General features: G+C 38.6%; 1 protein-coding gene across 1 annotated transcript in view; it reads left to right on the top strand.

The window, feature by feature from the left end:
• Positions 1–26,569, top strand: part of DSCAM (DS cell adhesion molecule) — a 981,394-nt gene that overhangs the window by 7,941 nt on the left and 946,884 nt on the right. The window contains exon 4 of the mRNA XM_042781616.1: positions 16,067–16,213. Coding sequence (XP_042637550.1) covers positions 16,067–16,213 — 147 coding nt within the window. The remainder of the gene's footprint in view (positions 1–16,066; positions 16,214–26,569) is intronic.

Genomic DNA, 26,569 nt, shown 5'->3' with positions numbered 1-26,569 from the left:
TCTCAAAAGCATCAATTCCTTTTTGGTCTTCTTTATTTGTTGTCCAGCTCTCACGTGCATGTGAGGTGAGTGAAAATATTATGGCACCTTTTTCCTCAACGAGACATCTTTGCTCCTCAGCACTTGAAAGAGGTCCTTTGCAGCTGACTTCCCCAGTGCTATACTTTGTCTGATGTCCTGACTGCTGCCTCCATTGACATCAATTGTAGAACCAAGCAATGTGAAGTCTTTGACAACTTCAATCTTTTTTCCATTCATCAAGATGCAGCTTATAGGTCCAGTTGTGAGAATTTTTGTTTTATTTATATTGAAATATAACCCATACTGGAGACTTCAATCTTCATCTGTAAGTGCCTCAAGTCATCCTCACTTTCAGCAAGCAAAGTTATGTCATCAGCATATCACAGGTTGTTAATGAGCCTTCCTCCAGTCCTGATGCTACATTCTTCTTTATATAGTCTAGCTTCTCAGATTTTTTGCTCAGCATATAGGTTGAATAAGTATGGTGAAAGGATACAACCCTGGCACACTCCCTTCCTGATTTTAAACAATGCAGTGTCCCTTTGTTCTGTTCAACCAACACCCTCCTGGTCTATGTACAGGTTCCTCATGAATACAGTTAAGTGTTCTGGAATACCTATTCTTCTCAATATCCACAATTTGTTATGATCCACACAATCAAATGCTTTTGCAAAATCAATAAAACACAAGTAAACATCTTTCTGGTATTCTTTGCTTTGAGCCAAGATCCATCTGACATCAGCAATGCTATCCCTCATTCCACATCCTCTTCTGAATCCAGCCTGCACCTCTGGAAGTTCTCTGTCAATATACTGCTGCAACCATTTTTGAATTATCTTCATTGAGATTTAACTTGTGGGCGATATTAATGATATTGTTCTACAATTTGCACATTCTGTGGGATCACCTCTCTTTCGAAGGGGCAAAAATATGGATCTCTTTCAGTCAGTTGGCCAAGTAGCTATCTTCCAAATCTATTGGCATAACCAAATGAGTGCCTCCAGTGGTGCATCTGTTTGTTGAAATATCTCAATGTGTATCCCGTCAAGTCCTGGAGCCTTGTTTTTCACCAATTCCTTCAGCACAGCTTCAGTTTCCCTCTTCAGTACCATTGGTTCTTAATCATATACCATCTCCTGAAATGGATGAACATCAAACACAGTGACTCTGTGTATTCATTCCATCTTCTTTTGATACTTCCTGCATCATTCAATATTTTGCCCATAGAATCTTTCAATATTGCAACTTGAGGCTTAAATTTTTTCCTCAGTTCTTTCAGCTTGAGAAATGTTGAGCATGTTTTTCCCCTTTGGTTTTCTAACACCAGGTCTTTTCACATTTCATTATACTAATTGGCTTTGTCTGTTCGAGCTTCTCTTTGAAATCTTCTGTTCAGCTCTTTTATCTCATGATTTCTTCTATTTGCTTTAGCTACTCTCCATTAAGGGCAAGTTTCAGAGTCTCTTTGGACATCCATTTTTGTCTTTTCTTCTTTTCTCATCTTTTTAGTGACCTCTTACTTTCTTCATGGATGATGTTCTTGATGCCATCCCACAATTCTTCTGGTTTTTGGTCATTGGTTTTCAATGCATCAAATCTATTCTTGAGATGGTCTCTAAATTAAGGAGGGATATATTTAAGGTCATATTTTGGCTCTTGTGGACTTGTTTTAATTGTCTTCAACTTCAAGTTGAACTTTCATATGAGTAGTTGGTGGTCTGTTCCACAATTGGTTCCTGACCTGCTTTTGCCTGAAGATATTGAGCTTTCCCATCCCCTCTTGCCACAGATGTAGTCAGTCTGATTCCTGTGTACTCCATCTGGTGAAGTTCATGTGTATAGCCGTCGTTTGTATTGTTGAAAAAAGGTATTTGCAATGATTAAGTTGTTGGTCTTGCACAATTCCATCATGCGATCTCCATTATTTCTGTCACCAAGGCCAAATTTTCCAACTACCACTGATTCTTTGTTTCCAGCTTTTGCATTCCAGTCACCAGTGATAATCAACACATCTTGATTTCATGTTTGGTCAATTTCAGACTGCAGAAGTTGATGAAAATCTTCCATTTCCTCATCTTTGGCTTCGGTGGTTGGTGCATAAATTTGAATAATAGTCATATTAATTGGTCTTCCTTGTAGGTGTATGGATATTATCCTATCACTGACAGCATTGTACTTCAGGACAGATCTCGAAATATCTTTTGTGATGTTGAATGTCATGCCATTCTTCTTCAAATTGTCATTCCCGGCATAGTAGATCATATGGTTATCTGATTCAAAATGGCCTAAACCAGTCCATTTCAGCTCACAGATGCCTAAGGATATCAATCTTTATGCGTTCCATTTCATTTTTTACAACTTCCAATTTTCCTAGATTCATACTTCATACATTCCATTTTCCAATTATTAGTGGATGTTTGCAGCTGTTTCTCCTCAATTTGAGTCATGCCATGTCAGCAAATGGAGGTCTTGAAAGCTTTACTTTATCCATACCAGTAAGGTTGGTCCTACTTTTATGATGCAGCTCTCTCCCAGTCATATTTTGAAAGCCTTCTGACCTAAGGGGCTTGTTTTCCTGCACTGTATCAGACAGTATTTCCAGGCTATTCATAAAGTTGCACAGTATTGTATCACACAGTGTTTCTCTTCTATTCATAAGGTTTTCCCTGGCCAGTTGTTTGAGAAATGGATGGCCTCTTCCTTCTTAGTCTGTCTCAGTCTGTAAACTTCATTGAAGCCTCAAGCCTCACAGCAACATGCAAGCCACAATAGTGTGACAAACTGACAGACAAGTTTGTCTCTCTGAGCTGTTTGAAACCTCTCTTCCCTCCCCTTACTTGGATCCCTGGCACTGCTGTGCTCTGTCATCCCCTCTGGCTTTTCTTTCCTCCACTTTCGTGGCTGGTGGGAGTGGGGCCTGGGTCCCTCCCCTTACCTGGATCCCTGGCTGTTGCTCTGTCCATTATCCAGTATGGATTAACTCGACACCAGTGGGTACATAAAATATAGATATTAAAATAATAAGGGAATATTAGGAACAAGTGTGTACCAATTCAACAACTTAGATGAAAAGTAGAGATTCCTTGAAAGACATACACTACCCAAATCTTATGTCTATTAGTTGGTTGTACTGTGGTGAGTTGAATATGATTCTGAGGGATATGCCACTGATATTTTAAATAGCAGCATGGGTACCCAGAGCTTCCAGACTAAGAGAATAGGAAGAAAAATCTGGTGATTTAGTTCCAAAAATTAGCCAATAATAACACTATCAATGACAGAATATTGTCCGAGATTTCAACTCACTTGCTTTGGATGTTTCATCAGGAGGGATCAATTGCTGGGAAGGACATCATACTTAGTAAAGTGGAGGGCCAATGAAGGTGAGGGAAGCATTTTGTAGCCACTGTGTCAGTATAGCTCATTGAAGGTCTCCCTCTTTTTTGCTGACTCTCCACTTTACTAAGCATGATGTCCTTCTCCAGCAGTTGGTTCCTCCTGTTGACATGTACAAAGTATGTGAAATGAAGTGTCACCATCCTTGCTTCTGAGGATCATTCAGAATATACTTCCTCCAAAAATGATTTGTTAGTTCTTCTAGTAGTTCGTGGTATATTCCATATTCTTTGCCAACACGACAATTCAAATGTGTCAATTCTTCCTTTTTCTTCCTTTTTAATTGTTCAGGTTTGATATACTTGTGAGGTGATTGAAAATGCCATGGCTTGTATCAGGTACACCTTAGTCATCAAAGTAATACCTTTGCTTTTTAAGATTTTGAAAAGATCTTCTACTGCAGATTTGTCCAGTGCAATATGTTATTTAAATTCTTGACTGCTGCTTCAATGGCAATGATTGTTGATCCAAATAAATGAAATTCTTGACATCTTCAGTTTCTTGACCACGGGAAAGAAACATAAAAAATATTTGCTGAAATAATGGCTGAAAACATTCCAAATTTATAAGGAAAAAAAAAAAACCCAATAATTTACATATTGACAAAACTCCAAGTAGGACAGAAACAAAGAGATCCAGATACATTGTAGTAAAAATGCTAAACATCAAAGACAAGGAGAAAATCTTGAGAGCAGCAAGAGGAAAACGACTCATTGCTTACTATGGAACCACAATAAGATAATCATCTGACTTCTTTGCAAAAACAATGGAAGCCAAAAGACAGTGGGATAACGTATTCATTGTGCTAAAAAAAAAAAAAAAAAAAACTGTTAACATGACTTCTATATCCAGCAAAATCATCTTATGAATAGAATGAAAAATAAAGACTTTCAAGAAAAACAATAAAACAGAATTTGTTGGTGGTAGACCCACTTTATAAGAATAATGAAGGAAAGTCTTCAAACTGAAAATAACCCCAGATGACAATTTGAATTCACATGAAAAGAGAAAATAAATAAATAAATAAATGAAATACAAACAACTACCAGTCAAGTAAATTTTGTAGTTATAAAAGGTAGTAGAAACACATACTTCCCATTTTTCTCTTAACTTATTTAATAACAACTGTGTACAATGTTTAATAAATAATATATTATTGGGCTTATAACATACAGAGGTGGTAATATATTTGCCAGTAACACCACAGTGGGAGTAACTGTATTGAACTAGTGAAATGACTCAGATGGTAAAGTAGTAATTATAGAAATATGTTGCTGCATTGCTAACATTAATAGCCATAATATGTATATAACAATAATACAACAGAAAGGGTATAAGACAATAGTTTTATAGGAGTAATTTTCTCCCTCTATATAAAGAGCTATATAATAGTAATATATCACTGTAATTTAATTAGTATAAATCTGAAGCTTGGTTAGATAAGATGTATATGGTAAACCATAAAACATATCCTACAAAATATATAGTGAAAAATCATTAAGGAAATTAAAGTGTGACATTAGAAAATAATCATTTAAAGAAAGCGGTAAAGGCTGAATAGTGTAATAATAATAATAAAAAAAAAGACGAGACATATAGAAAACCAAAAATAGTGGCAGAAGTAAATCCAACTATATCAATGTTAAATGTGAATGGATTAAATAATTTTATCAAAAGGCAGAGAATATCATACTAAATTAAAAAAAAAAAATGAAACATACAACTGTCGTCTGCAAGAATGACACATTCGATTCAAAGATACAAATAGATTGACTGTAAAAGGAGGAAAAGATATGTCTTCCAACCACCATGAAGTTGGTATGGCTTTACTCCTATCAGACAGATTTTAAAAGAAAAAGTGTTATTAGTGATAAACAGGAGCATTTTATAATAATAAGTGTCAATTGATCAGGATGATGTAAAAATTATATATGTACCTAATAACACCAAAATACATGAAGCAAAAATAGAAATGAAGGGGGAAACTGACAGTTTAAATAACAATAGTTGGGGACTTCAATATCCCACTGTCAATGATGCATAGAAAAACTAGACAGAATATCAGCAAGGAAATAGAAGACATAATAAACCGTATAAACCAACTAAACCTAACAGCTATCTATAGAATACTCTACACAACAGCACAGAATTTTAATCCTTATCAAGTGCACATGGAACATTATCCAGGATGGACTATATGCTAGTTCCATAAAAACAAACAAACAAACAAGCAAACAAAAGTAAAACAAAACAAACTACAATTAATTAAAACTATGGTAATAATGCAAAATATGTTTTCTGACCAAAATATAATTAAAATATAAATCAAAAACAAGAAATATATTGGGAATTCAAAAGAATGTAAAAACTAAATAACACTGTCATAAAAACCACTGAGTCAAATAAGAAACCAGAAGGGTAAGAGAAATTAGAAAACATTCTAAAATAAGTGATCATGAGCACAACATACCAAAATATATGGGATATAGCTTAAGCAGGGCTTAGAGCAAAATATATAACTGTAAATGCTCATTGAGAAATCTCAAATTAATAAGCTAACCTTCCACTTTAAGACACTGGAAAAAGAAGAGTAAACTGAACCTAAAGCAAGAAAGAAGGAAGAAAACAATAAAGATCACAGCCAAAATTACTGACATAGAGAATAGAAAAATGGAGAGAATCAATTAAACTGAAAGTAGGTTTTATGAAATGATCCAACAAAACTGACAAACCATTACCAAAATTGATCAAGGCAAAAAAAAAAAAGAAAAAACCTCTTATTACTAGAATCTGTACTAGTAATAATAATTACTAGTATTATTACTGGCCCGAGAAATAAATAAATAAGTGTTCACACACACACACACACACACACACATACATACAGAAACCAAATTCACTACTGTCGAGTTGTTTCCAACTCATAGTGACCCTTCCTTGAATTTCCAAGGTGGTATCTCTATGGAAGTAGATTGCCCAATCTTCCTTCTGAGGAGTGAGTGGCTAGTGGGTTTGTACCACCAGCCTTCTGGTTAGCAGTCAAATGCCTTATGCACTACACTACCAGAGCTCCCGTGTGTGTGTATGTTTATATATATATATATATATATATATCTTTTTTTATTTATTTATTTGTTTGTTTATTTATTTATATTTATATATATTTACTTATGCATTGAAATAAAGGAATCATATGAACAGTTGTATACCAACTAACTAGATAACTTAGGTGAAATCAACAAATTCCCAGAAAGACATAAACTAACAAAAATAATTCAAGAAATAGATCATCTAAATAGACCTATAACAAGTTGAAGTAGTAATCCAAATGCTATGCAAAAAGAAAAGCCCAAGCCCAAATGTCATCACTGATGAATTCTACAAATTGTCAATTAACATTTGCAGTCTTGAATGCCAATTATAATGCCTCAATAAAGCTGATTTATAGAAAGGCAAAATAATAACACCTGGCTGACTTATTTACTTCAGAGAGTTGTATTGAGGTTCATATAATAACCAAAACTAAACCAAACTCACTGCCATTGAGTTGATTCTGACTCATAACAACCTCTGTTGGGTTTCCAAAGCTATAAATCTTTACAAAAGCAGACTGCCTCATGTTTATTCCATGGAGCAGTTTGTGGATTTGAACCATTGACCTTTTGGTTAGCAGCCAAATGCATTAACCAATAAACCACCAGGGCTCCTTTCATACAATAACAGTAGCTAATGATAGCTGTACTTATGGTACAAAAAAACCCCAACTCAGTGCTGTAGAGTCAGATCTGACTCATAGCAACCTCTCCTTGGGTTTCTGAGGCGATATCTCTACAGAAGTAGATTGCCCAATCTTCCTTTTGAGGAGAGGCTGGTGGGTTTGAACCACCAGAGTAGATAATCTCTATACCTCTCCACTCAACCCATAACTGTCTCCTATATTCACAAGGCACAAAGTGGCCATGAACTCCTGACCACAGATGATTGAACTAGGAGAAGGTGGTTGACCAAGCTGGACCATCAGTTCCCCTAAAATTAATTTGGAATTGAGGTCTGGAAAGAAATTCAGCCTCTCCTCAAGTTACTTGGAATTAGTGGGCTGACCATCTTCCTCCATGTGGACTAAAAAAACAGAGGAAACCTTGGAGAAAATGGAAGGATGAAGTAGAATTAAAGAGATGGACAGAAATGAGGGCAGAGGGTGGTCCACTGCCCTTCCCACAACTCAGCTAAGATTCAGAGTTCCTAGTATCTTCACAGGCTGTCTCTTTCAGCTTGAGGTAGCCCAGGTGAGCTTCTCTTATTAGTGATAAAGGAGACCCAGTGAATAAAGCAGTTATATGCCAGACATTGTGCTATTTTTCATTTTAATCTACACAAGGATTTGAGGTAGATATTATGAAGGAATAAACACTGCTTACAGTATTATGATTGGGGGCCATATTAATAAAATGGCACTGGGTAGTACCTCACACTCTCTAGAATATTCCATGCTCATTTTTCACCTTTGCTTCTCTCCATCTTTCCTGTCTTCCTTCTAAGTCCTTCTCGGCCAGCTAAAGAGCCTCCTTCCCCTGTCAGCTTCTCATAAGCACTCAAATTTGTCCTTCTCTAAATTCCTTTCACCCTCATTCACGCTCAGATCTGTTTTCTTCTAGTTGTTCTGCTACATGCACTTTCTTTCTTCAGCTAATCATTTATTACAGGAAGGTGACAATTTCTAGTGCCTGGGATAGTGTTTGACATAAAAGGTATGTAACTTAAGCATTTACTCACTTTATTAAGAAATTAGCTCCAAAATAAAATAGAGAATATACAGTTTCTATGAAACTGATTTCATGCCTTGAGATCTGTCTGCAGATTGCCATTTCCCAAGAAGGACAGGCAGCCTTCTCCCTGCCTCAAGTTCTCTGGTGTCCGGAAAGGTCTGATAAAAGGAGAACTCTTTATGTTTTATCACTTTGGATTTAGGAATCAAAGGGGTTGAGAACAATATCAATCTAATGAGCCAGGAGAGAAGGAATCTTACTTCGCATACACGCCTTTGCTGACAATACCCAATTCTTCACAAATCAAAAATATGCTTATTCTCCTTCCATTTTGTGTACCCATCCTCTGATTGCTAGATGTACAACCTTCGGTTCAGGGCTGACCAAGTAGTATGTGACCAGTGCAAGCACATAGGGTCTGGTGCTCAGAAAGGCCCTCTGCTTGGGATTATATACGTTCTGCAGCCACTATCTTGAAATTATTCTAAATTTTATCTTTGAATTTATGTTTTTAAGTGAAGTCTGATGGGACAGTAGAGTGTGCACTAGGGATTTGGAGCTTCTGTGCATGTATTCTCCTGCCTCCTGCCACTTCTGAGATAGGCTTTGGCTGCCTTCACCCCAGTCTCCAAGTGTCCTGGGCCCCAAAAAACCTCCCCTCCCCTTCTCCAGCCAATGATCACTGCCAACCCCTGCCCTTGGGTGCCCTGAACCTAACCTGGCCACCTGCCCCTGTCTAGCAACCCCTGATGTCCTCCATCCTGGTGGGTGCCTGACACAGGTGTGGATTGGATTGGGTGCACATGCTCCCCAGCATGTTGAAGCAGGACATGGTGGTAGCTATTCTTGTCCCTGGCTACCAGTACTATGGCACATATAGCAAACAGCTTGGTTGGGGAAGACTCTTGCTCACATCCAATCCATATCCCAAAGTCTTCCAGAGTGGAGGTTGTAATCCCTTAGGGGTTGCCTGTCCACCATGGATTATGGTTGTAGGCCCCTGAGAAGAGGAGGCTGATGTTGTCTTTTGGCAGCTGGTGGGTCACACACACTGAGTCATGGGGCCTCCAGTAGCACTGGTGGCAATTAACCCTACGCCAGGTGAAGCATGATATTACATAGAAAATAAAAAGAAAACAAACAAAAACCACTATGAAAGATTAAGAAAGAGACCACAGAATAAAATTTTCTATTTTATTAACTTTACTGGAGGCAAAGTTTTATTTTTCTGTAGGTTCTACAAGTTATGTAGTTGTCCCTGACTTGATTAAATTAAATTTTATAGCAAAATGGGACATGAAACTATTGCTTCCTACTAATACATTACTCTCCCAAGGATATTTATATTCTGAAGGGTTAACACTAATGGAGGAGGATGGATACTTCCCACAATACGTCAGACCTGTTCAAGAAATGTCCAGTTTTTCCCAATCATATCCCTGTAGCTTCTCCCTTCCTTGTTTCTTTACCATATTAGATCTACAGACACATTTCAAAGCTTGTAGGCCATAAAGAAGATGAGCATGTTTGCAGTGGACACTGTTATGCCCTTGGATCACATCTCATGGTCTGCTGGCTTGTTGCTAAAAGCAACCTTCAGAGGGTTGCTTGGGCACTGAATCTGCTCCCAACACCCTAAAGGAGAACAGGAAATGCTTGGGAATTACATCTTCCTTGTCCCAGCCCCAATTCACTTACAGAACTACCATGAGAGAATAAAATCTCAGCTTCTTTGCAGAGCTGTAGGATGAGGTCAGAGGCATAATTTACTTTAGAACTCCTTTCAGGATCAGGCAAAGGCTGGGACTTCATCTGAAATCTGTACTCTTGTTCAGCTGCTTCCGCTTTGCTGCCTTGGTTCTTCTACTGTCACTGATTCCCCTCAGATCTTGTCCTTAATCGTATAACCCTATTCCTTATCTCAAGATTTTTTTTCTGGTACAACCCAACTTACAACAAAAAGCATAATGCTTAGGTAATACTGTACCTGTCAGTGCAAGTGCCAATCAAATTTAGTATAAAGTTCCTTTAGTTTTTTTTGCCTGTGTCATAGGTTTCCAGACTAGTCTCTGAGAAGATAATTAGCATTTGAATGTAAAGTGAAGACTTAATCTATGAAACAAGGCACTCAGGAAACTTAGCTTGTACCATGAGAGGTATATCCCAGTAGATGGCAAAGTCAGTTTCTTAAATTGTAGGGGCCTTGGGAATATATGTACATTTCTCCATTAATATGGAAATCTCAAATGAAAAACCAAAGTTGTTTTCTTTGAAATTATAATTAAAGCCAAGAACCAATGTTTTTGACATTGTGTCAATAAATTCGAATATAGATGCATGTATCTTATGTATTAGAGAGAACTAACTGGTGGATCAGTTGTAGAATTTTTGTTTTCCATGTGGATGACCTGGGTTTGATTCCTAACTAATACACCTTACATGCAGCCACCAGTCATTCATCAGTGGAGGCATTGCTATGAAGCTGAACGTGTTTCAGTGGAACTTCTGGAAAGATTAAGATGGACTGGGAAGAAAAGCCTGGCAATCTATTTCAGAAAATCAGCCAGTGAAACCCTCTAGATCACAATAATCTGATCCAGTCATGCATGGGGTGATCATGAGTTGCGGGCAGATTAGATGGCAGCTAACAATATATTCAATAATAGGTCTAGAAGTTCTTCCAGAAGAGAGGTTCTATATTTTAATTTATTCAGTCTGTAAATATGCATTTTTAGATGACTCTGAGTCAGTTGCAGCTCATATGATCCTGTGTACAATAGAATGAAACATAGCCCCGTTCTGCACCATCCTCCCAGTTGTTGCTATGTTTGAGCCCATTGTTGCAGCCACTGTGTCACTTGATCTCATTGAGGATCTTTCCCTTTTTTGCTGATCCTCTATTTTAACAAGAACTATCATTATCCTTCTCTAGGGACTGGTCCTCCCTGACAACATGACCAAAGTGTGAGAGGCAGAGTCTCACCATCCTTGCTTCTAAGGAGCATTCTGGCTGCACTTCATCCAAGACAGATTTGTTCGTTCTTCTAGTATTCATGATATATTCAATATTCCTTGCCAACACAATTCAAATGCATCAATTCTACTCTGTCTTCATTATTCATTGTTCAACTTTCCTATGCATATGAAGTGATTGGAAATATCGTGGCTTGGGTCAGGCACACCTCAGTCTTCAAAGTTACATCTTTGCTCTGTAACACTTTGAAGAGGCCTTTTGTAGCAGATACACCCAAGGTAGTATTTATTGAGCACCTATGATATGCCAAGTATTATTAGAAGTTCTAAAATAATTTTGTTAAAGGTGCGAGACATGATCTGTCTTTGGAGAAAAAAATATTCTAAATAGGAGAGGAGAAAGAGGTGGAATTTTTCCTTCTACTTCCATTTCTCTCAAATATGGAAAGGGTTTAGTGTAGCACAGTAGTTTTCCTGTTTCAATATGATCTGGGTCCCTCTGGGCTTGTCCAGGAGGTGGAGAGAAGCAGAATTCACATGGATTTTAAATTGTGACTACATAGTGCGTAAGGCACTTGACTGCTAACCAGAAGGCTGGCGGTACAAACCCACCAGCCACTCCTCAGAAGGAAGGTTAGGCAATCTACTTCTGTAGTGATATTGCCCCAGAAACCCAAGGAGGGGTCACTATGAGTCGGGGCCGACTCAACGGCACATAACAACAACAACAACAACAACAACAACAACAAGGAGGTGCTGGCATTTGTGAGGCCACCAGGGACCTGAAGGAGGGAGGGTAGTGTGTGGGTAGTTGCCCAGGACTGAGGAGTTTCCTAGGATAGGGGCTTTTGGTTCTAACACCAGGAAGGTTAGCAGTGGTTCCTCATCCTCTGTGTGTGTTTCTGGTGAGCAGACCTAGTTGCATTCCTCGTGAGAAGATACTTTCTGGACCTCCTGGTGTGCACTGTCTCTTTCTTCTGCTCTTTCTTGGCAGAGACATGGAACTTGACCTTCTTTCACTAATTTCCATTAAAATTCCCCAACACAAGATGTTTATGTGAGTACCAGTGTTCAGTTTGGGGAGACGTTGTTTTTGCTGTTGTTAGGTACTGCCAAGTTAGTTCTGACTCAAAGCCTCATTCTGTGTACAACAGAAGAAAATATTGCCTGGTTGTATGCCATCCTCACAATCCTTGCTATACCTGAACCCACCATTGCTTCTTGTTGAGGGTCTTTCCTTTTATCACTGACCCTCTGTGTTACCAATCATGATACACTTCTTCAGGGTAAGGTCCCTTCTGATAACATGACCAAAGTAGGTGAGGCGAAGTCTGGCCATTCTCACTGCCAAGGATCATTCCAGCTGTACTTCTTCCAGGACAGATTTGTTTGTTCTTCTGGCACTCCATGGGACTTTCAGTATGTTTTGCCAACACCACAACTCCTAAGAATGGCATAATATTACATAACATTGTCAACATATCATGGAGGTAGCACCAATCTTAAAAACTTCTCCTCCTGGGAATCTTAAAAACTCCTTTTTGGGAGATGCCAGTTAAAAAATTCATTCCTAACTTTTTTTGGGTAGTTTCCTTTGAAGTTAATTGCCAGTTTTCTTAAAACCTATTTGTCCCATAAGGAGCTCTTGTGGTATAATGGTTAAGGAGTTTGGCTGCTAACCAAAAGGTCAGTGGTTCGAACCCACCAGCTGCTCCATGGGAGACTGACGAGTCATTCTGCTTCCATAAATATTTATAGCCTTGGAAACCCAATGGGGGTTGCTATGAGTTGGAATCAACTTGATGGCAGTGGGTGATGGGTTTGTCCAATAAGTGATTAATTCTTTAAGAGAGCTGAGTAGGTGATTGAATAATGAAAATTATAGGCTTATAGAATGAAGACTTTGATGACCTTCCTGCTCTAAACCCCTCATTTTACATTTGAGGAAATTAAAATTCTAGAAATTAAATCTTGCACCCAGATTCATATAACTGGAGTAAGGCAGAACTTGGACTAGACCCCACCAATGTCTTGTAACTGGAGATAGAGGTCTTCTTCATACACATGGATCCAACCCTGGCTGCTGGCAATAGTAGTCCTCCCCAATCTACTAATGCCAGGTACTGTTCTATGTGCTTTGTATACATTAAGTAATTTATTCATCACAATAGCCTTATCTGGTAGCTATTCTTATTATCTGGATCTCTTGTAGCATAGCGCCTAAGGCACTTGACTGCTAACCAGAAGGCTGGAGGTTCAAACCCAACAGCCACTCCTCAGAAGGAAGGTTGGGCAATCTACTTCTGTAGTGATACTGCCTTGGAAACCCAAGGAGGGGTTGCTGTGAGTCAGGTCTGACTCCATGGCACATAACAACAACAACAACGTTCTTATTATCATATGATAATGAGAATTCCAGTGCCACCCTTCCTCTTAACCAAACTTGTAGTATGTGGAAGTGCCTGCGGAATTCTTCCTGGGCTCCTATTGTTGGGAATGTTTGGGAAGAATCACTAGTCAGCATCTATCCCTAAACAGTAACTATAAAAGGCAAACTCACTGATGTCGAGTGGGATCTGACTCATAGCAACCCCTCCTTGGGTTTCCAAGGAAGTATCACTATGGAAGTAGATTGCCCAGCCTTCCTTCTGAGGAGTGGCTGCTGGGTTTGAACAGCCAGGCTTCTGGTTAGCAGTCAAGTGCCTTAGACATAATTGTTTCCCAAACTGCTTGCCAACTATCATTAAAAATAATAATAATGAAAAAAAATTCACTCAGGAGGAATTATTTTAATTGTCACATAATTTTCAAAGATTCCCAAGAGAAGTTACCTTTCTTGATTTTTAAATTCTTTTTCTTTATAGTCAGGAAATGTTTCCTTATTTTTACCCAAGTCACTCCTGCTATAGCTGGTCCTCAAAGGATGTGGAAAGCAGTTTCCCATCATAATAACCTCCCAGAGGGAGCTTTTCCTCTTTTTAAAAAGCTATTTCCCACTTCAAGATGCCTTTTGGGGATCACATGTTTTAGATATACTCTTGCCCTTTTAATAGGTTGTTGTTGTTTTGTTGTGTGCTGTCAAGTCGGACCCAACTCATAGAGACCCCTCCTTGGGTTTCCGAGGCAGTATCACTGCGGAAGTAGATTGCCTCATCTTCCTTCCAAGGAGTGGCTGGTGGGTTTGTACTGCCAGCCTTCTGGTTAGCAGTTAAGTGCCTTAGGCACTATGCTACCAGAGCTCCCATAGGTAGTGTAGCTTATTGTTAATAGAGTGAATGTTTTTAAGTTTGGTGATTGTTTTTTAGTGCTGCTGTAGCAGAAATTCTACAAGTAGGTAGCTTTAAAGATCAGAAGTTTATTTTCTCAGATTAGGAAACTAGAAGTCTCAATTCAAGTCACCAGTGCCAGGGGAAGGCTCACTCTCTGTGGGCTCTGGGGAAAGATCCTTGTCTCAGCTTCTCTAGCCCTGGCATTCCTCACTTTCTTGGTAATCTCCACGGGCATCTATCTTTTCTCCCATTTGTGTTTATTTGTCTCTGTGTCGTATCTGCTCTTTTTCTGTCTCGAAGATGATTAGGTTTAAAACACACCTTGCAATGTTTAAAACAAAACAAAGCAAAACAAAATTCACTGCCATCAAGTCATTTCTGACTCATAGTGACCCTTCCTTTTGTTTCTGAGGCAGTATCTCTATGGAAGTAGATAGCTCAGTCTTCCTTCTGAAGAGTGGCTGGTGGGTTCGAACTGCCAGCCTTCTGGTTAGCAGTCAAATGCATTAGGCACTACGCCACCAGAGCCCCCTCTTACAAAGATAGGCTTTATTAATATAACAATGAAAGCTCTAGTCCCCCAAATGTTTATATCCATAGCTATAGGCATAGTTTGAACCGCTAGCCTTCTGGTTAGTAGTCAAGTGCCTTAGGCACTCACTACGCTACCTCAGAAGGAAGGTTGGGCAATCTACTTCTGTAGTGATACTGACTGGGAAACCCAAGGAGGGGTCTCTATGAGTCAGGTCCTACTAGATGGCAAGTAACAACAACAACAACATAGGCATAGTACCTAAGGCATTTGACTGCTAACCAGAAGGCAGGGGGTACAAACCCACCAGCCACTCCTTGGAAGGAAGGTTGGGCAATCTACTTCCATAGTGATAATGTCTTGGAAACCCAAGGAGGGGTTGCTATGAGTCAGATCGGCCTACGTGGTAGTGGGTTTGGATTTTTTTTTTTTTGGTTTTTGGTATATATATATATATATATATATATATAACCCATTGCCAATGAGTAGATTCTTAATCATGGCATCCCTATAGGAAAAAGTAGAACTGCCCCCAAGGATTTCCAAGGCTATATATCTTTATGGAAGGAGCTCTGGTTGTGCAGTGTCTAAAGCATTTGCCTGCTAACCAGAAGGTTGGCAGTTTAAACCCACCAGCCACTTTGCAGAGCGAAGATAGGGCAATCTACTTCTGTAAAGATTTACTGCCTTGGAAACCCAATGGTTGTTGCTATTAGTCAGAATTGACTCGATGGCAATGAGTGACAAATTTTCATAGAAGCAGAATGCTACATCTATCTATCTCCTGCTGGTGGAATGGCTAGTGGGTTTGAACTGCTGACCTTTCAGTTAGCAACCAAACACTTACCCACTGTGCCAGCAGAGCTTCATTCCACAGCTATTGGGGTTAGGATTCTAATACACATATTTTTTTTTGGGGGGAGGGGTGCACAATTCATTCAATCCATAACAGTGATGAAGACATAAAATTTAGTTTCTAATTTTTTCCCAATAAATATATTTCACACTATTAAGATATTTATGCTAAAATGTATCTTCAGAATGAGATAATCTCATAATGAGCTCATTTGACTATGCATCTTACTGAGGGTACTCTTCCTCCCTTCCAGTTTTACGGGAGCCCTATACAGTCCGTGTGGAGGACCAGAAAACCATGAGAGGCAATGTTGCAGTCTTCAAGTGCATTATCCCCTCCTCGGTGGAGGCGTATATCACTGTTGTCTCATGGGAGAAAGACACTGTTTCACTTGTCTCAGGTAGGTAGCCCAGCACTGTGTTTCCAGAGTGCATTGGGCTCACCTTTTACGAGGTTATTTCACATATAGCATTTAGGTTTCTGTCTATGCACTTGCTATAATTACAAATTTGTGTGTTTAAGGTTGATATTATTTAATAAATATATGCGGGCATACTTCAGAGATACGCAGGTCCAGTTCCAGACCACTGCAATAAAGCGAATATCATGATAAAGTTAGTCACATGAATGTTTTGGTTTGAGAGTGTTTTTAAAAGTTATGTTTACAAGCACTGTGGTCTATTAAGTGTGCAATAGCATTATGAAAATGTTTGAAATACTGTGGGAATTACTAAAATGTAACACAGAGACATGAAGTGAGTAGATTCTGTGGAAAAATGGCACCTAAAGACTTGCTCAATGAAAAGTTGTCACCTTCATGTGTAAACAATCAAATATCTGCAGGGTGCAATAAAGTGAAGCGCAGTAAAACGAAGTATGCCTGTCTGTGTTTTATGTTGGTTTGTAATGGTTTTATCAAGATATCTGGTGTATTGATCAATGGTAAGAAATAAGTTACTTGCCCTGAGTGTAGCAGTTATATTGCTTTCATAAGGAAATGGTGGTTTTATTCCTGCTTTTCAAAATAAGGAGGTGGTATATTTGCGTCTTTGACAGACAGACTTCAGAGATATCCTTATGACTGACATTCTGAAACAAAAATCTGAAAAAAAATATAGAACACTTGTTTTCATGTTCTTTTGATCCTTTTAAACCTCAAACCTCTTTCTTGAAGATGTCATTAAGAATATATATTCAGCACTGAAATATATATTTGTACATATATATTTTCTTCGCTTATTTTTGGCATCTAGAAATTGCACAATGGAAATTTAGCCTCTAGGAAATGGAGATTCTTCATTTCTCATCATATTTATATTCAGCTGAGTTGATTTCTTGATGTGTGCTATTTGTCTGGAAAGGCCAAAGAAACACAGTGATCAATTTTCCTATTTTGCACATCATTGGATAATGACTGTTGGCATCTCTAAACATGTGTTGGCTGCTTTTGGGAAAAAGTGATATGCAGTGTGTATGAGTTAATGTGTAATATAAATGGTTGCCTTTCTTTACATGTCTTTATGAATGTGTGTGCACACACACACTAGAAAACACATATTTTTTTTTCCAAACACAATTTAATTTTTCAGTACCACGAAAATGTTGCCCACTTACAGAAGTAACAAGTTGGAGTTAAATCCTCATGATGACACACCATTTTTGTTTATTCCTTTATTGATTAGCTAGACAGTATAGTTTATTATACAACAAGGATCAGAAACCATTAACAAATCCCAGTCAAAACCAAAATATTTCATCTTTAAAGATTACATAATCTAGGATGTAATAGAAATTTGTTGTTATTTGTTGTTGTTTGCCATTGAGTCGGCATTAATATTATCTTTGTAATTGAAAATCTGTCCCACTTCACTGAGCAATACATTTCTTGCTGTTGATTATTCATCATAATTTGTTAAGTTGGGGCACTGAAAAATACCAGGCTTAAGAACTGAAATATGATTGCAATAATCAGAATAGAGACCCATTTATGGGTCTTTATTTGCTAATTTTGATCATTTAATGGTTTTAATCTCATCTCCTTCGAGGTCATTTTAGTTTTCTTCATGGAAGCTGGAGGGATTTGATGATAAGTGTGCTAAGCAAGGGGTAAAGTGGGAAAATCTCACCTTCACTGCTAACTACATGGTAAGGATCGGTATGAATCCTATTCCCAGAATATGGAAGTGGATCCAGTGCTCAGCTTCCCACTTCTCCATCCTCATCTCCAGCCAGCCGAGCAGCACACTCTCTCCAATCACAGTCACCCAGAGCTTTGTTAGAGCTCACAAGTTAGACCAGCTGTCCGTGCACTTTTTCTCTGGCCTTAGTCACCTGGAACTAGGTAAGAGTTCACAAGTTAAAAGGATACCCTTCAGACTGCCAAATAGGCATATGCCAGCCACTGCTGGCTCTCACTGCCCCTGTGGGTTCATTAATTCTCCAGATAGACTTACAGATTTCTTGGAGAATACTATATTTGTGGCTATAGATTTATTACAGTCAAAAAGGGTGCAAACAAAAAGACATACAGGGTTATGTCTGGAAGGATTCCCAGTGTGGAGCTTCTGTCCCAAAGAGGGATATGCTTCCTTCTCCTGACAATAGTTACCATCAGGAGGCTCATCTGAGCCTCAGGGTTCAGGGCTCTTACCAGCCTCCCATGTGGCCATGATATCATCATGCCTCCTGACTCCCGAGGCTCTTTTAGTAACACCCACTCATGGACATCAGGTGTTGGTCTAACTAGAAAGAACCAAAAGCAAAAGAAAAATTGTTTTCTGTAAGGTAATTCTATACCTTGCAGAAGTTATCTAACTAAACCAAAGTCAAAGTGGAATGGCATTCACATTTACATAATGAGGATTGTGGATTCAAAGAGGGGAAGTTTTTTGGACATCTTTGTCCAAATTTCTGTCCAATTTCTGTCACTCAAGACCCAGGTAGACAAGGTTTCCGCCATTTTATAACACTGCTATTTGGTCACGTAGTGCCTAAGGCACTTGACTGCTAACCAGAAAGTTGGTGGTTTGAACCCACCAGCCACTCCTCGGAAGGAAGGTTGGGCAATCTACTTCCACAGTGATACTGTGTTGGAAACCCAAGGAAGGGTTGCTGTGAGTTGGAGATGACTCGATAGCACATAACAACAACAACATTTGAACATGAGGCTTCTGGGGTCTGCCGTGGCTGGGGAAGAGAGCATGGGAGAATTAAAAACTGGCTCTTAATTCTTGCAAATGGAAGTGAGTCGTGTCATTTAGGTTCCTATTTTATTGACAAGTCATGTAGCCATGTCTAACTTCAGTGGAGAATGTGACTGGAAGGAGAGAACTGGAAATCTGGGTGAGAAATAGAAGTATCTACCACAGCAGTGATATATAAATATAAACAAATACACAAACAACAACAACAAAAAAAAACAACTCACTGCTGTTGAGTCAGATCCAACTCATAGCAATCCCTCCTTGGGTTTCTAGGACGGTATCACTACAGAAGTAGATTGCCCAATCTTCCTCCTGAGGAGTGGCTAGTAAGTTTGAACCACCAGCCTTCTGGTTAGCAGTCAAATGCCTTAGGTACTATGCCACCAGAGCTCCCAAATACATACATACATACCCACAAATAACATATAGAGTATATTATGTATATAAACCACAAAAAGCAAACTCACTGCCATCGAATTGGTTCTAACTCATAGCGACCCCCTTTGACTCTCTGAGGTGGTAAATCTTTACAGAAGTAGATTGCCTAGTCTTCCTTCCACAGAGTGGCTGAGGAGTTTGAACCATCAGCCTTCTGATTAATAGTCAAATGCCTTAGAAACTATGCCACCAGAGCTCCTTACATCATATATATGACATTAAAAAAAAAAAAAACACCTCACTGCCATTGAGTTGATTCGACTCATAGTGACCCCTCCTTGGGGTTTCTGAGGCAGTATCTCTATGGAAGTAGATTGCTCAACCTTCCTTCCAATGAGTGACTGGTGGGTTTGAATCACCAGCCTTCTGATTAGCAGTCAGATGCATTAGGCACTACACCACCAGAGCTCCCTATATAACATGTATCAGATATAATACATTATACATGTATACCACATGTGTTTTTATGCTTCCTAAACTTCTTTAATTATTATATTCAAATGCATGTTTCAACTTTGCAATTGATGTGAATGGATTTTGTTTTTCTCTTTCCCATGTAAACCTAATTAAATAAAATGAAAGGATTTTTGTATATGGTAAGTGGGAGGATACTTGCATGCAGACTATAGCATTTAGATTTTGCTGATCTGAACCATTAACTCCCATGTGCTTTCCTTGATCCTGAATTTAGCTTCATCATTTGGTAAAATTTTAAAAGCATCATGTCCTATGTATAAACACTTAGGTTTTATTTTGTGACCAGAGTATTCAGAAAGTAAATATAGTACAGGCTTTTAACACATTAAGAAATAAATTCATCTTAACTTTTTGTTTGCTTATTTGATAGGAAGTAAGTCATTTAACCAAACACAAAGTATTCCACAGATGGCTTATGTGGGAAATAAAAAATAATAATAAAAAATAAAAATAAAAGGGCACAGTAGTTTTTATACTCAGATATTTCAGCCTGAGTCAAATAGACCTATAATTAAAAATGACCTTGCAGATGAGAATAGGACTCCCAGACTGTTATATTATGTAAGAGGAAAATTCCACAAATTGTGCCTTATAAAGTGACTTATTGTCACTCATTGCTAAAGCCTTGGATCTTTTTTCTGTGCCTGAACTCATCCATTGTGGCTGCCAAAATTTCCCAGGGAAGGAAGTCATGAAGCCACTGGAGGTAACCAACAGAGATGAAAACATTCGGTGTCTTAATAAATAAACAAATTTCACATGATTTAGGTGGAGACGAATCATATTTTCCTTAGTGGCTTGGGCCTCACCACTGCTTCAACTGGTTGCCATCAAGATGATTTTGACTCATTGAGACTCCATGTGTGCAGAATACAGCTGCTTCATACTGTCTTCAATGGCCGATTCTTCTGATAGATTTCTAGGCTTTTCTTCCAAGGTGCCTTTGGATGGGTTTGAACCATCAATTTTTCTGTAGGTAGATGATTGCTTGACTGTTTCCACCACTCAGGAATGGCTTCCAATTGCTTAGGCCTCTTTTTATACCTATAGGCTGGGCTGCTGGATGGAAGTACTGGGGGACCCTTGACTGCAAGGGAGAAACTTACAAAGCACAAAGGTCTCTGGGACCCTGCTTTGTTCTGAGTTAGCTCTGAGCTCAATGACACCTTGAATGCTAGATGCACAGCAGATGATTTCTACATTGTAAATAAACTGAAACCCCTGTAATTTCTGGTTGAACTAGTTTAGAATTATAAATTGGCAGTGGCCATCACCCCACCTTGCTCTTCCTGGGATACAGGGTCATCCAGCCTACAGTGAATCTGACTGGGAAATGTGTCCCAGGAAACATCCCTTCACTACACACATCACTTACTTTAGATGCTGATTCTCTCCAATGAGAAAAGCAATTAACTAAATCAGCCATGAAAATAAGCCTGTCTAAGCATCCTAATGTAATAAGTGGGAAACAGGGGAATAGATGGAGAGGTACTAGTGGCTGACCTGAGAAAGCTGGGAGCTAATGTAAGTGAAGAGCAGGACCTAAAGGACGTTAAACAAGCCATAACCCTCTGAACCGACTCCAGGAGCTCCTTGCAGAAGCTGCGTGTGCAGGGTGTTGGGCTCTGCTGTGGCTGATGCTTCGGATCCACCACTCACCCCTCCAAGATCAGATGCATCCTTGCAGGACACAGAAAAACAAAGGCCTAGTTTAAATAGGTAAGAGTAGGGCTTATGCAAATACTCCAGGCCACAGGTCTTTGGTTAAAGTGATGGCATTTGTGCTGTTGGAGTCCCTGGGTGGTGCAAATGGTTAACACGTGTGACTACTAACCAAAAAACTAGAGGTTGAGTTCACCCAGAGGTTCCTCAGAGGAAAGACTTGGTGTTCTGCTTCTATAAAGATTACAGCACAAAACACCCAACCAACAAACAAAAAAACAAAAAAAACCCTATGGAACACAGTTCTACTCTGTAAAATGGGTTTGCCATGAGTCGGAACTGACTCAGTCTCAACTGTTAGCTGGTTTATTTGTCTTCCGGAGATTCCTTTTCAATTTTAAAAGATAAAATGAAAATATTAAGTGTATTCTGTCAAAAAGATACAAAATTTCTATCAACAGGTCTTACTAATTTTTTTCCCCTTATTTTGGTTGAGAAAATAAATAAGTAGGTTTTATTCTCATAGGGATGAAAAGCACCAATTGTGTATCTCTTTGTTTTAATATGAGCTGAATAAAGTTTCATTAGCCATTCAGATGGTTGCTTTCATTCGCTTATTGTTCATTAGGTCATGGATTGATTTTTTTTTTTTTTCAGGAGCATTTTAAGTTTGGCAGAATGTCATGAGGTCATCAGGTTGCTGATATCAAGGACATTATTTTCAGAGATTGCTAGAAAGAAAAAAGCAATGTCCTAAAATATGTGGCATTGTTACTAATTTTGGTCGTATGAGCTCTGACTCATGGTTACCTTATATATATAGTGGAACAAAAGCATTATTCAGTCCTGCGCCATTTTCATGTTATTGGTATACTTGAGTTCATTGTTTTGGCTACTGTTTCATTCCATCTCATTAATTGTTTCCTTCATTTTTATTGACCCTCCAGTATGCCAAATGTCATGTCCTTTTGTAGCTATTGGTCTTTCCTGATGATATATCCAAAGTAAGCGAATCAGAATCTCATATTCCTTGCTTCTAAGGAGCATTCTGGTTGTCAGAATCTTATAATTCCCCCAGGGGCTTATAAGGACTGATGCTGTGTGCCTTCTTCTTTGACATTTGCCTGGATAATTCACCTGGATGGTTAACCTGGACTGCTCACCTGGATGTTTCACTTAGACCACAGGGTACCACAGGTTTGACACAGTGGATTGTAGAAGGCTCATCAATATGCAGACAGAAAATACTAAGAGACAGACACACAGAGTGCTGTTTATTGTCTTAATTAATATGGTGGATCCCGGCTTTGTTGCCTAATTCTTCTGAACCAGTGAAAGCAAGATTTATGATGCCTAGCTGCAGTTTTTAAATATCTTGTCACTTCTCTTTCCCTAAACAAAATAAAAGATTTTTTCAGAATATCAATGTAGCCAGAAAAAAAAAAAAAAAAAAGTAGTTTGGATTGCTGTTGCTATTAGTTGCTATCAAGACATCTCCGACTCATGAAAACCCCAGCACAACAGAAGGAAATGTTGTCTGGTCCTGAACCGTCTTCGTGATTGTTGGTGTGCTTGAACCCATTGTTGTGGCCATTGTGTATTTTGAGTGCCTTTGTGTGGGGGGTGTTTTTGGTTTTACCTGAAGGGCTCATCTTCCAGCACCATTATCAAAGATTATTTTGTTATGGTGCACAGAGTTTTCATTGGCTAATTTCCAGAAGTAGATAGCCAGACCTTGCTTTATACTAGTAGTTTAGATAGTGTTGTGCTTTTTGAGATATTGCTGATGTTGAGATATGGAAAACATCATCCTAGAAAAGGACAATAATTGCATTTTTATATTTGGGTTTCACTCAAAGAGCCCTGTTGTGAATTTCTTCCTTATTAGGGAGGCCAGCATTAAGAGAACCCAGCTTTCTGTTTCTGTTTCTTCTGATAAAATTCTGAAATTCTCACTGGGGTTTTAGCTACATTAACATCAAAGACACAGCCCAAGGGTAACAGGATTTGGAAAATGGAAAAAGCAAACATTTTACTATTCCCAGAGATCTGCCTCTCTCTTTAGCTCAGGCCCAATTTTCTGTTACAGTATTTCCCATCTGAATACCTCTATTAGTGAGTATGCAAGGAGAATTTTATGTCTTAGGATCAATGACTTCTAGTCCAGAAGTGATTATCTTCTTCCAGTGTTTTGGGTAAAAGTGAACAGTTTTCCACACACACTAAATGTCAGAGGACATACACCTAACACTTTGCATCTGTTGTCATTCTCAGATGCCACATAGTAGTGTCTGGTTTCAAAGATAGCACAGGACTAGCATTTTAAGAAGTAGCCCTCTCTGCAGTACCCTGCCAGGCATTGTCGGCCAAGGTTTGACATGAGATGATTTCTGCTCTTTAAGGTGTCTAAGGAGGGATTATGTATATTATATATAAAGCAATGATTGGGAGGATGGTACGGGACTGGGCAGTGTTTCATTCTGTTGTCACTATGAGTTGGAGTCAACTTGATGGCACCTAACAACAACTACAAGGAGAGATTACTGTGCGGCCACTGTTGGAATATTAGTGCTATGGCCAGGTTGTAGGCAAAATGCTCTTGCACCTGTGACTGATTTTGCCTAGAGGATGGGGAGAAATATTTCATAGAGAAGATGATTATTTAAGAAAATCTTTGTATTCATTTTAGGACAGAGAAAAACAAATTGTAGATTCAGAGAAAAACAATGGAATAGTTCTTCAAGTTGATTTCTACTCATGGCACCCTCCTATATTTCAGAGTAGAACTCCATTCCCTAGGATCTTCAGTGGTTGTAGTGAGTCAACCAAATCCAGCAAGGTTTTCTTTAAACACATGTTTAAAGAAATTCAATCTAAGGGAAAAAAAAGGATGAGATTTATTCTCTTTTGGAGCAGGAGAGTAGGCCACATTGTTCTTGGGAGGAGGGTTATGCTGTGGTGGACTGTGTGTGCACCTTGAATATGTCACATGAGTCTGTATATTAATTTCCCTTTTTCAAAGGAATTTCTATTTTAGTTTCACGGCTAGTCATTGGGCATTTTCAAGGCAATCTGCTACAAGGCTGCTTAGATTGCTATGATGACAAGCAAAAGTCAGTTCTGCCCTCAAGGAGCTTTTATGCATAAAAGGAATAAGATCAATATTAAAATGATTTAAAGAACAAACCTAGAATCTCCTGAAAGCCTCCTCTTTGATATAAAAAAATACCAGGGACTTAACAGAATTAAGAAAGCGCTTCTTTAACATTCACGGAAAATAAATTTTGTAACACCAGACAGAAACTGTACAAACATTTTTATGTTTATTTATTTATGTGTATGTGTTGGTATTGATTTTTAACAAATAAGACCTTCATTTGGAACTCAGGAAATTACACTTAGGATAGGAGGTACACACAGGAGACTGAAATTAGAAAGGTGAAGAGTCTTATTTTTTTCACTGTATTATAATTTTGGGGAGTGAGGTCACTAAAAAATATATTCCATAGGAATGGTTTAGGACTCTGCCTTTTTAAAAGCCATTGATTTGATTTTAATTTTGGCATTTAAGTGTACTGTTCACTAAATAAGTTTTTACATGTTATTCCACTGCCACCTGAAAGTAATTAAATGTTGGTTGTTTGTATATCTAGAAGAAGTTTGGGGTGACACTGAGAAGGAAGGTCATGGTAGATGTATAATACAAGCCTGGAGTTCTAAAACTAATGAGGTAACGAGGTCCTCAAAGATCTGTAGTAAACAGAGAATCTACTCAACGTTAGCTTTCAGAAGATGACAACTTTTCAGTCTCAAATTGGAAGTGTTGGATTTTGAATTATAGCCCCAGCAGAAAAAATATGTTTTAACTTTTGAACCATTGAGACAGAAGGGCAGAGATACTGAGACCAAATGAGGAAAAAAAAAAAAAAAAAAGTTCCCATCAAGTCTATTCCAACTCAGAGTGACCCCATGTGTTACACAATAGAACTGCTCCATAGAATTTCTTCCTTGGCTGTAGTCTTTGCAGAAGTAGATGGCCAGGCCTTTATTTCATGGCACCATTGGGTTGGTTTGAACTGCCAACCTTTAGGTTAGTGACTGAGTACAAAGCATTTGTATTATCCACAGACCTTACATATAGAGATAGATATGTTGACTAAGCAACAACAACAAAACAAGAGAGTGTGATAGCAAATTTAGCTTCACTGATCTCAGGAATGGGCAGGGTGTGCATTTGTGTATATGTAAAACAACCATCCTCTGTGAAAATATTAGATCATGTAAAATTCCCTTTGATTTCCTACTCCAAATATTACCAGGAGAATGATGTTTAAGGACACAGAGAGATCTAGGGAAAGCTGCTGCTTTGTTGTGTCAGCTTTTTTATGTGGGTAAAAGATTATTGTACCTGTTCTGTTTCACTGTAAATTGGTAGAATAGTAAAACTCCAAACTGAATATTTCCTTTCTCCAGGTCAACTATGCTTCAAATTATTTTTTTTTTCTTAATTTTTTTCTCATGGAATTTTTGTTTTATGTGTATATCAGAAATCCCCAGGATCACTCCCAGTTTGGCGATTCACCAGGACTCTTAAGACTCAGCATATAGTTGTACTCATGGCCATGGCTTATTACAGCAGAAGGACACAGAGCGAAGTCAGCAAAGAAAAAAGATACATGAGGTGAAGTCTAGGGAAAACCAGGCATAAGCTTCCAGAGTCCTCTCCCAGTGCAGTCACACAGAACATGCTTAATCACTTCAGCAACAAGTTGTGACATGTGTAAAAGGTTTTCTACCAGGGAAGCTACCAGAGAGACTAAAGGTTTTACTGGGGACTTGTCACATAGGAACACTCCGCATGTACTCAAATTCCAGAAGGAACACCTCCCAGAAGGAAACTAAGTGTTCAACATAAACCATACTGTTTGCATGAACATTTTAGGCACAATGAATGATCTCATCAGTTAGTTAGTGGT

This window comes from Orycteropus afer, unplaced genomic scaffold (genome assembly GCF_000298275.1).
Source record: "Orycteropus afer afer isolate SDZICR_OR568_19922 unplaced genomic scaffold, OryAfe1.0 scaffold00137, whole genome shotgun sequence".
Taxonomy (NCBI): domain Eukaryota; kingdom Metazoa; phylum Chordata; class Mammalia; order Tubulidentata; family Orycteropodidae; genus Orycteropus; species Orycteropus afer.
This window is presented reverse-complemented; position numbering and strand designations above follow the sequence as displayed.